Raw genomic sequence first — 12,365 nt, 5'->3', positions numbered from 1 at the left:
TGGAAAATAGGAAAATTCAGACAGCACCGAGTCCCTTAAAAGAAGCATTAATGACTAAACACAACGAAACCTTAAAGGTCCAGTGTGTAAATTTTAGCAGCATCTAACAGTGAGGTTGCAAATTGCAATATAGAAAATGTACAGTGGCCAACACAGGACAAAGATGCCGTCGTCTGAGACAGTAGAAAGTAGCCAGTCAAGCAAACGCACTCTGTAGAGCAGTTTGTCCGTTTAGGGCTACTGTAGAAACATGCCGGCGCAACACAACGACTTAACAACGACTTCTCACAACTTAGATACAAATGGCTCATTCTAAGGTAATAAAAACATAACTGTTCATTATGTAAAGTCTTTATACACCACTGAAAACATGAATACATAGATCCTCCTAAAATGTACACATTGCACCTTTAATGGCACAGGATTGTAAAACAATGAGTATCTTTGTATCTTTGTAATGACACATGTATCTTTGTATGTGTATGTTTGAGGAGTTCTGCCTCTAGTATGTTTTCCAGCTGGCTGGTAGTTGTGACTCTTATTTTAAGAGTGTGTATGTGCGTTTGCCAGCTTGTGCCATGAGTCAAAATCAAGTTTAATAACATTTACAATGGCGTCATTTAAGGAGGACAAAAGAAGTCAGATTTTCCACTCACAATGTCCCAACTGCAAACATTTTATGTTTGCCAAATCTAACTACAGTGATGATGCCAACAGCAGACAGTCAGTTAGTTTTTACAATGTGTTTGATGAAAAAATATGGCATATTTTTTCAATTAATTATATGAATTTATAATCTTTTGCACATGGACATACGTCAGAACAATTCTAACATTGCCACTGGAGAGAAACAACAGTGTCTCATCTGTTTCGTGGGTTGGAGTCATAGGAACAGTCACGAATGTGTTTGTTTCAAAGAGGTTAAAATTGAAAATATCTCCTAAAAGGTACAACAAACTACACAGATGGCATCACTGTGTGCTATTCTAGTCTTTATGCCTCAACTATGTCTGGAAATACTGAATAGCACATAGTATTTTCACAAATCTGATTATCTCAATATATGTTTAAGAGGTTTGTTTAATTTAGTGGGTGATTAGGACTCATTAGGGTCCCAGAGATAAAGAAGTGGAGCACTTGAGAGTTCTCAAGACAGATTTGCAGAGAGACTCTGTGGTTGTAACAATCTCTGGCCTAATACACAAAGACAAGCCGATAACTGTGGAACATGCTGAACAATGGGTTAGGGAAAACTGTCCGATTATTAACAGTCCCTCTGTTGCCTGTAAGAAAAAACATTATGCAATGCTGTGGGGAGGAATAAGACGCCAGACCCCTCAATTAATGTGCAGTGGAAAACTGGATATATCCCTAAGGAGACACACATATAAAAACTCTTGTGTAAGTTGTAGCAAAACTAAGATTATAATGTCTAAAAGGAGTGTCATGATTTCACAGAGACATCTAAAACAGTAATTGCAGCTCAATCGCCGGAGGCAGGTGGACAGCATTTACTGCCTCCGTGAAAAAGGACATCTCATTAAAAAAGTAAGTCTGAAAGAGACTGAAATGTTAGGGGCTGCGTCAGCAGTTCAGTTCAGTCTGCTCAGAAAATAGACACAGACTGTATAAAAAGTATAGCGAACTATCCACGTCTGTATATTTCTTTTGGACGTCTCTAGTTTGAGCCTCGTCTAAACTCTTGCTGCGAATCGGCCCTGACAGCTTCTTTCCAAAAGCTGCTGCTGCTCTACCTCACTGATTTTATCACCATATGGCCAAAGACTTTTTTAGGAAATCAAAATATTTAGGTCATGACCTAAATGCACAAGGTTTCCATTGGGAAATATGTTTTAATTACATTTCTAGTCATTTATAAAGCTCATCTAGTCAAAAATGACTTCTGGTGCACTTGTAGCCACCTGGTTAAAGGTATTTTCTAGGTTCTGTACAAGTTAAAGGGATAGTTCACTATGTATGAAAGGATATTTTGATATAAGTTCCTTTTTTTTGGTCCATAAAATCATTGAATTCCATAGTTCTGACACATTGTTCAAAATATCTCCTCTTGACATAATAGTGAGTAAATGATGACAGAACTTTCTTTTTTGAGAACTATTCCTTTAAGTTATGCTCAATGGTGCAATGATGGATTCAGAACTTCACTCTTTCTGGATCAAGCTGCACCGTTGCCCTTTATTTAAACAGTAAGAAAGCTTACCCGTTATGCTGCACTGAACATATTTCTTTGCATAGCTCTATTTTAATCTGACATATAACAAGTGAGAGGGATCAGATCACATTATTGTTCGCAGGCATCCATATATCTTGGGTGAGCACGTATAGGCCTGGCTAAGTACTGACATAGCCTGTCACAACCATAAGCTATTTTTATAAACTAGTCCCTAGACTTTTTTTTCCCACTGCAAAGAACTATGAATATGTTTGTCCCACTGTGTCACTTTCACATGATTCTATCAAATACAGATTTAAAAAATGAAGCATCTGATCACTGCACTCAACAAAACTGCAACACTAAGCTAACAATTTCTAAAACACAGTTTTTATGTGAGTGGACAGTGTCTCCTTAAAGGGATAGTTCTATCATCATTTACTTGCACTCAAGTTGTTCCAAACTTGTATTAAGTTGATGGCCCCCATATTCTTTAAAATATCTTCTTTTGTGTTCAACAGAAGAAAGAAACAAATTGAGGGTGAGTAAATGATGACAGAATTTAAATTTTTGGGTGAGCTATCCCTTTAATGCTAGCCCATCATCCAACACAAGTTTTCAAACATTATTTTGCATTTAATGTGGCTGCAAGCCAAAAAACTCTGCAGGCTGAATGCCAGACGACTGGAAAAGAAGGGTAAAGAGTATCATGAGAATCCTCACAGATCTGGCTTTTAATAATGTTGTTAAATCGGTTCCTCTGTGCCACTCTGCCCTGGATTTTTTTTTTAAAGGCCAAGATCATTACTTGGACATGGGAGGCAAGCTCAAGGCCAGCATGGAAGAAAAAACCCAGAGCATTTTTCACAGGAAAGGACGTCAAACTAAAGTGTCTCATTGGTGAAGAATTCTTACAAGTTTCTCCAGGGAAGGAAATGTTGATTGTAGATGAAATGCAAAACTCTACATTACCTCATTATAAATGCATCTGCCAACAAACACTTTGCACAAGAAACTTGGAAGGTCATATATGAAAGAAAAACCCATTTGTATTAATTTGCAAGACTTTAACTCCATCGACAAAGATTAGCTTGAATTTAAGCAGTTGTAGCAATACAAATTAGACAGATGTGTTCAAGAAATACACTCTTTATTGCACAAGGTGCCCTTTATAAGAAGTCACCCTTTTTTGACATGAACAATAATGCCTTCATCCTTATTGCTATCAACACCTCAAAGCCTGACTAAGAGAACCTATAAATAGGAGATACAGTAACATCAGCTTCTGTTTTCAAACTAATTTTTTACTACACTCTCTTAAAAATAAAGGTTCCGAAAGGGGGTTTTCGCAGCAATGCCATAGATGAACCACTTTTGTGCAATGGAAAGGTTCCATTGATGTTAAAAGTTATTCATGATGGAACCAAAGGATGCCAATAAAGAACCTTTATATTTTAAGCCACTGAAGTGCAATAGTGAAAGAGAACTCCTTACAATATGTGAACGCTGTTTCTATACAATGGTTTCTGTGTGCTGCACACATGAAGCCAGTGCTCATAGAGCATGCGAGTCTTGAACGGAGTTCTTTTTGCCGCCTAATTGGGCTTGAACATTTAAATACACATCCTTGTGCGTCAAAAGTATCCTCGTAAACACAGTCATTTATGTCTGTAAACGCATGTGAATCAGTATATTGGATCTGTGCATTCGGTTTTAAAGTGACAGCAGCCTAATATAAGTGCAGTCTTCTGTGTCGTTAATGTTAATCAATCTACAAAAGAGAAAATCTCTCACTGCTCTTGACTGAATCACTTTAGTAACTTTAAAGGAACACTCCACTTTTTTTGAAAATAGGCTCATTTTCCAACTCCCCTAGAGTTAAAAAGTTGAGTTTTACCGTTTTCGAATCCATTCAGCCGATCTCCAGTTCTGGCGGTACCACTTTTAGCATAGCTTAGCATAGTTCATTGAATCTGATTAGACCGTTAGCATCGCGCTTAAAAATGACCAAAGAGTTTTGATATTTTTCCTATTTAAAACTTGACTCTTCTGTAGTTAAATTGTGTACTAAGACCGACAGAAAATGAAAAGTTGCGATTTTCTAGGCTGATATGGCTAGGAACTATACTCTCATTCAGGCGTAATAATCAAGGAACTTTGCTGCCGTATCATGGCTGCAGCAGGCGCAATGATATTACGCAGCGTCTCTCACAAACGTCTCCATGGTTGCAAGGCACGTTCCCTGTGCAAGCAGGGGCTCACGGGCGCTGCGTAATATCATTGCACTGCTGCAGCCATGGAACGGCAGCAAAGTTCCTTGATTATTACGCCTGAATGAGAGTATAGTTCCTAGCCATATCAGCCTAGAAAATCGCAACTTTTTATTTTCCGTCGGTCTTAGTACACGATTTAACTACAGAAGAGTCAAGTTTTAAATAGGAAAAATATCAAAACTCTTTGGTCATTTTTAAGCGCGATGCTAACGGTCTAATCAGATTCAATGAACTATGCTAAGTTATGCTAAAAGTGGTACCGCCAGAACCGGAGATCGGCTGAATGGATTTGAAAACGGTAAAACTCAACTTTTTAACTCTAGGGGAGTTGGAAAATCAGCTTATTTTCAAAAAAAGTGGAGTGTTCCTTTAACAAGAATGAATGTATATTTAATTTTGCACATTGAAGACTGTGCAGTGTTTTTATACATTTGATTACTTTATATAATTTATGTAGCCTAGTTATATAGTATATTATTAACTATTTCCCTCTGTGTTTTTGATTAGTTTCTTTGTTCTTATTTTAATATTGTCTGTTTACTTGTCTTTAGTAAGCTTTAGAGTTGTTTTTTACTTAGGCTAGTAAAAAAAATATTATTATTATTATTATTATTATTATTATTTGTGATACTGAAATTGGTGACAAGAATTATGAAATTTAAATGAAATCAAAAATTTTGATATCATAAATACCTTAATTAAGGCAAAAAATAACTATATTGTGACATTGTTATCGTGAAAAAAAAAAAATTTACTCATATCGTAATAAAAGATTTGTCTTATTGCCTACCCATATTTGTTTATTTAGCATTTTTCAACAATAAAATCTAGGCCCAGTTGAAATCTGCTGGCTTTTCCCCCCTCTCATTTTATGTGTCGGGTTTGATTCTTTAAATCTGTAGAATGGATTCACCCAAAATGTGTTAAATGTAGCACAAGCAAAATCAATTAGCAAAAATATTAAATACAAAAACACTCAAGGGCCATCCGATCTGCAGAACTTCAGGAATGGCTGTGAAAATTTCTGTGTAATTCTGAAAGTGGATCTCATTCCCATTGACATCCGGAAGAAAAGTCACATCAGACAGACTAGAGAAGAGAAATCATCTCCCATAGCGCTGTGTTTCTGATCTTCTAACTCATAATTCAGGTTTATAGAATTAATTTAACCATATACCCTTTCCAAAAACATTTTTCCCACATTTATAAGCAGGCATTGCTGTCAGTTTTTAAGTGGGACTCTGGGAAAGTGGCCTGGTTCCAGAAAGAACTCAGAGAATTTGAGTGTTGCTCTCTTAAAGCACTCAAGTCACTCATCTTGGTCTTGAGAAGCAGTGGATAAATGGACAAATAAACAATGATTTCAAGAGCATAAAGCAGAATTATTTAGATTCAGATCCCCTGAATGGGAGTCCAAAATCTTTAAAACCCAACCCTGACCATAACTCAAACTTCATACCGGACTCTGATAAAGCCAGTGGCCCTGCTGTGGGGTGAAGATGGATTCGGGCTGGATGACACCGGCTAAAGCCCCAAACATTCCTGTTGTCTCTGTGGCATTTTGGAGCAGGTTGCTGGCAGTGAGCCCTGCCATGCTTTGGGGGGCTTCCCTGTGCTTTGGCCGAGGTAAACACAGCAACTACACAAGCTAATAATAAACCTCAAACGCCACAAGCCAATCCTGTTTCTCAGAACAGGGATCTATCCCACTGTCACCTACGCACATAATAACCCCAGTCAACCCAGGGTCATAATCACCTTCGCAAACACTCGGGTGCACAGACATTCACACTAACACACTCAGACACTCCCACATACTAGATTTCAAAGACTAACATAAACCATAACTCATAGCTGGGTATACAAAACCTTTAAAACACTGAAAAATAGTAGAAGAAACAAAAGTTGTGCTGACTGTTAAGGTTTCCAACCACATATGCAATTAAAATAAACCTATAATCATTTGTTTGTTTTTTTTTCTTAAAAAAAAATCTTTTTTTTTTAATAATTGTTCATAAATTTACAACCTAACAAACCTCTTTGGTGAAATATTTTGGTTGAAAAGAGAACAATATTTTAGTCAAGGGCGTAGTTTTGGTTTGAACATTTTGGGTGGAAGTGTGAACCATTTTAGCGGGGTCCCAGGGCAGGCACCCTCATGACATTTATTTATTTGTCAAATCGGTCTTTTGTGGTATCTTATCCACACATGCCAAGTTGTTCGATAACATTACTGCAATAAAATAATAGCCTATAGTTGACAACTACTTGTTTACATGTATGTTTTTTATATTAAGCATTTGGAACCTTATCAGTTTGACAGAATTTTCTACTTCAAAGTGCCTTAGGAAGTCAAACTAACTTTAATTAACATTTTCTTATACTGAAAATGTTAATTTCCTATTCAGTTCATAAGGCTCTTAATTGATAATGGATTGTCATCTCTTGGAATGTCTGAAGGCCAGGTTTTTTCTATCAGTCATCATTAGAACAGAACATTTACACATGGGGAAAACTGATTGTTTGGTCAATAATTCAAAGAGGTTCAGATTTTAAAGCTCTTGATTCTAACTGGTACTTGCCTTAATGAAAATTAACCATAGTTCTTGTAATTTATAACTATAGCATTTGTTACAATAAGGCTATAATTACAGCTGAGACCATTGATGGCTCCTCTTTAGGCCAATGTTGACTTTTTTTTTCTTTCATATGTTGATCTACCAATAGCAACCTACACATAAATACAGTTGTGAAACTATACATGCTACAGTTGTAATTTAAATCTATAGTGAAAAATACATAACAGATTATCTATTATAAATTCTACAAGTTAGTCAATTGACCACACTAAATACAATAAAACGTGATAAATTATGGGTATGGGTGGAAATAAGCTTTTTAATTTGGTGCAAGATGATGTATTCTCTTTTCATCAGACTTTTTAGTTTTAGTTTATCTTTTTTAGATAATGTTTGACTTTCTCTATTGCGTTTTCAAGTTGTAAATTCTCAAAAGAATTCAAATAGGTTGCATATTTTATCATTGCCGTTGCGATAGGAACAGCTCACGCAAATCTTGGAGTGTGCTGGTGAACGCGTTCACAGTATATGGTGATTCGAATGCGCGCCACAAATGCATAATTAAATAAATTTGTTTTCAGTCATATTGGTCCATTCATTTCGAATGGGCATCAATTTGAATAGAATAATCTTGTATCATATTGATAGAAAAATACAAAGAGAAAATATATTCCATTTTTTGTTATCAACAACATGAAGTGCATTAAATCTTACATTATGTCAGCGTTTCCCAGACTGGGTTCATGATAGAACTGCAGGGGTAATTTTGACCTTCAACCGTTTGGAGAGTCCACTATAAGGAGAAAAATCCTGGAATGTTTTACTCAAAAACCTTAATTTCGTTTCGACTGAAGAAAGAAAGACATGAATATCTTGGATGACTTGGGGGTGAGTAAATTATCAGGAAATTTTCATTCAGAAGTGAACTAATCCTTTAAATGATATAAAACATATTTTATAATTTCTTGCATAATGCAATGATATTCATACATTTTCAAGTGTACAAATAGTTTTTGATCATACTTTTTTATATTAAAATTTAAAATGGAGAGACTTATTGTGGAAGTTCAGAAACACTGGCAATTATGACAAATCCCTCAAATTCCACTTGGAAAGCCATTAAATGTATGCCGATTTGCTGTTTGTTGTGTTTCGCAGCATTTTCAATTTGAAAAATTGAAAAATTGTTGCATAGCGCCTGGTCGGGACACTGTTAGGAAAGCCCAGCATCCTGACAGTAGGGTGTCATGAAGAACCATGCCTCAGCTTGCTGAAATGGCACAGGTTGGCACACGCCACCAGGTTGTGTACTAAATATACCTTGCGGAGGAGACTGTAAGTGTGTGTGTGTGAGTTTATGTGTTTCTATTTGTGTGTGAATACTTTCTGATGGATTATACAAAGTAATGGGGCTCCACTGCAGAGACACCTGCTAGGTTTTGTGTGTGACAGTTTCTGAGAACTGAGAGCGAATTCATGTCAGACTTTGACCTGTTGTGCCGCTGCGCTTCTGTCAGATGGGTGGGCAAAATAGTATTATAAATGTGTCTGCATGCAGCTGTGCCTAGTGTCTTTCATTATATAAAGCAATATCTCTTAAACAATGCCACTGTATCTTTTCAAGCACGGTATTTGACCGTCGTTTGCGAGCTGAATGAGGAAAAAATGCTAAAGCTTTTGTGTTTGAGAGATTTGACTTTTAAACTTCAAACATCTGCCTCGCTCTGCTTGCATCTCTTTGTGCCCCGCCGTGACACATCCCCCTGCAGAGGGGATGATGGGTAGTCCCCTCTCTGGGGCATTAATTGGGAGATGAGGCATGCTGGTGCCAGATTCAAAACATACACAGGAAGACAGGAAGTGAGAAAGTGAGAGAGAGAGAGTGTGACATGAGGAACAGTAAGAAAAGCGAGGAAGTAAAAAGCCACTCAGAAACTCCACAAGGCATGAAAACTATATTCCACAGACTTTCTAGAAATCGCAAACATGCCTTGTCAATGAAATGAAAAATAAAAGTTTCCATATTTAATGCATTTAGGAAAATGTAAGTGTCAAATGTAAATGTTTTATTGTTTAAGACAGTTTGATCATAAAAGTTATCATCTAAGATCAGGGGTCCATACAATAAAAACGTCATTGGGGTCCAATGTTGTTTTAGACATTCTATTATATGGACAAAAACATTTGAAACATTCTTCAAAATATCTTCTTTTGTGTTCCACAGGACAAAGAAATCACATATCCCTCACATATCCAGGATAAAAACCTCTGATCTCTGAAGACATACGCTAAATCAGTGGTCTCAAACTGGCCTCTGCCCGGCCCGCAACTGATCTCAAAAATAAAACATAATCCGGCCCGCTAAATTATTATTATTATTATTATTCTCTAGTTGCTACCTGTCTGATATGCAAAGAAAAAGTCGCCGTTCTAAGGGGCATTCACATATCGCGTCACATAAGCGGCCGCGCCGCATTCTCCTTTCCAAAGCGATTTCGCTCCAGTAGCGTCTGTCGTTGTCGTTAAATTACAGTAAAAGCACTCGAGTTTAAGTCACGAGCGTCGATTTAAACGACCGAAACGCGTCGGATGCAACCATTAAACATTACTGATGCTCAAACGGCATCTTGGACAAATGTGGCTCAGCTGTTTGAGCGCAAGCGCTGTCAAGTGTCTGTCAAGAAACAGAAGAGTGTACAAATGCATTCAGGGATTGTATTTGTTCTGTACAGTGTTGTTCAGTGCAAGTTTTCAATGTTATTTAAGCTAACATAAAATAAGGGAAAATACTTCCACTAGATGTTAAAAACTAATAATGTATGTAACAATGAGAGATTTTTATTTTTTGGCAAAATAAAGTTGATATATTTAGCTCCAGTTTTTTATTTATTTCTGACCCTTCCACACCACAAGTGTTGCTGGTTTTGTTTCTAAATTACTGATTTTTTATTCCATGCACCTTGTTGGATGTGAGAAGTTTTACCAGACTATTGTAATTAATAGTATTATATTAGTATTATTTTAGTAAATTAGTAGTATTATATTAGTAATAGTATTATATAATTATATTACACTCTTTAACAATGAGAGAGACACTGCTGTTTACATTTTAGTATGGTAAATAAAATATTTATAGTATACGTATAAAAATATTTTAGTAGGCCTAATGAAATTTGAAGTAAATGAGAAATAATGCAAAGGAAAGTAAATTTTCTGAAATATGTTGCGCTTTCTTGCGCTTGAATGTTAATATGGCCCTCCTATGAGGTGTCAATCACAGAAACGGCCCCCCGCCAATTTGAGTTTGAGACCACTGCGCTAAATGTTTCACGTTTCTGACTGAATGGTTGTATCTTTTAATGTGATAATGAGATGTATAATAATTCTGATCACCTCTATGCCACATTTTATTATTAACAATGGAGCAATGTATGTTAAATACAGCTAGCTTTGTTATATCACACCAGTAATGTATTGTTTACTCAGAAAAGAATGAATAAATAAAAAGATGTGCGCGCATGTTTAAAAAACTGGGGAAAAAAAATTCTACATTTCTCACCTTTATATGACAGGTGCACTCGGGGTGTTGTGCGGGCATTGCCATGACAACCCCAGACACACAAGCTCAGGATGAGAAGCAGGGTTTGCATCATGTTCATGATAATGGCAGCAGTTTACCCACCGAGATCTGCAAGTGTGAGAGAGACAGAAACAGTTAGTGCGTTACAGCTCTGAAACACTGGAAACTTTTATTATAAGTAATTATATACATTTCAAGACAAGGTTCAATTTGTTTCCATAAATGTGGCCCATAAAACAAAAGCAATTTCAACAATGCTCTTGTGTTGTTAGCATAGAAGCTCCCACACTGAAAAGCCCTGCCCCAAATTCAGGCCTGTTTACAAGTCACTGAAAAGAAAAGAAAAAGCACAAAAGGTGTCTGGTTGGCTTTTCAATATTTGAATGAAATGTTTCAACACAGTAGCACAGGGGTGTAAGTTTCTATGTCTTTTCTCAGAGCATTTACAACCATCCACAGTGAGGACTATAAACAGGCCAGTTAAATCACAATGTTGAGATATATAAACACAGCAGCTCAAATTATCCAAACGTACATATTCTTGTTTTGTTTTTAGCTTTATATCTGGGGGAAAAAAAGACAAATATCTGAACTCAACTGGCCTTTTCCACGAAAATAGTGTTAAATTGTGTGGGAGAGGGCAGCAAGTCTTTCTGCAGTGGGGACATGCGCCCAAAAGAGATTAGAAAACTATGCAGTCAGAGAGCAATGGTTTCTTAAGTATGTCTGCCAAATCCTTCCAGCTACGGCAAATCCATGTCACACTGCCTTGCTTTAAATCTTAAACTCTTACTCCTGGGCAGCAGGGAACGGCAAACCTACTGTGAGCCTCCGTATCTGAAGAAAATCACCCTGGTCTGAGGTACTAAATATGGCGAGCACGTATCTATGCAAGCTGTGTACACAGATTTACATGCTTAATGAGGGATAACCGTAACAGGAATGCAAACACTTGCGAGCATTTTTTATAATGAAACTGCTCAAAGCTGCTGAGCTCAGAACAATGCTGATTTATGACACAATATGTCAATGTCTTTAACTCAATTTAAAGTGGAAATGTTTGATTTAAAAGGAATATTCGGGGTTTAATACAAGTTAAAGGGTTAGTTCACCCAAAAATGAAAATTCTGTCATTTATTACTCAACCTTATGTCGTTCCACCTCCGTAAGACCTTCGTTCATCTTCAGAACACAAATTAAGATTTTTTGGGTAAAATCCAATGGCTCAGTGAGGCCTCTACTGCCAGCAAGACAATTAACACTTTCAGATGGCCAGAAAGATATTAAAAATATATTTAAAACAGTTCACGTGAGTACAGTGGTTCAAATGTAATATTATAAAGTGACGAGAATACTTTTTGTGTGCCAAAAAAACCCAAAAAACTTTTCAACAATATCTAGTGGTGGGAGATTTCAAAACACTGCTTCATGAAGCTTCGGAGCTTTACGAATCTTTTGTTTCGAATCAGTAGTTCAGATTGTGTATCAAACTGCCAAAGTCACATGATTTCAGTAAATGAGGCTTTGTTACAAGTGTCATAAGTGTTTCAAGTTTCAATGGTTCACCACTGCGGGGCGTAACTTTGTCAGTTTGATACACAATCTGAACTACTGATTTGAAACAAAAGATTCGTAAAGCTCAGAAGCTTCATGAAGCAGTGTTTTGAAATCACAAATTTTTTTTTGGGGTGCACAAAAAGTATTTTCGTCACTTTAAAATATTAAGGTTGAACCACTGTACACACATGAACTGTTTTAAT

The 12,365-nt window shown here is 36.6% G+C and overlaps 1 protein-coding gene across 2 annotated transcripts in view; it reads right to left on the bottom strand.

The window, feature by feature from the left end:
• sema3gb (sema domain, immunoglobulin domain (Ig), short basic domain, secreted, (semaphorin) 3Gb) overlaps positions 1-12,365 on the bottom strand; it is a 42,620-nt gene that overhangs the window by 13,279 nt on the left and 16,976 nt on the right. For both annotated transcript variants that reach the window (XM_067394807.1, XM_067394806.1), the window contains exon 2: positions 10,585-10,713. In XM_067394807.1, the coding sequence (XP_067250908.1) occupies positions 10,585-10,684 (100 nt within the window). In that variant the 5' untranslated portion in view covers positions 10,685-10,713. The remainder of the gene's footprint in view (positions 1-10,584; positions 10,714-12,365) is intronic.

This window comes from Chanodichthys erythropterus, chromosome 9 (assembly GCF_024489055.1).
Source record: "Chanodichthys erythropterus isolate Z2021 chromosome 9, ASM2448905v1, whole genome shotgun sequence".
In the NCBI taxonomy this organism is placed as follows: domain Eukaryota; kingdom Metazoa; phylum Chordata; class Actinopteri; order Cypriniformes; family Xenocyprididae; genus Chanodichthys; species Chanodichthys erythropterus.
This window is presented reverse-complemented; position numbering and strand designations above follow the sequence as displayed.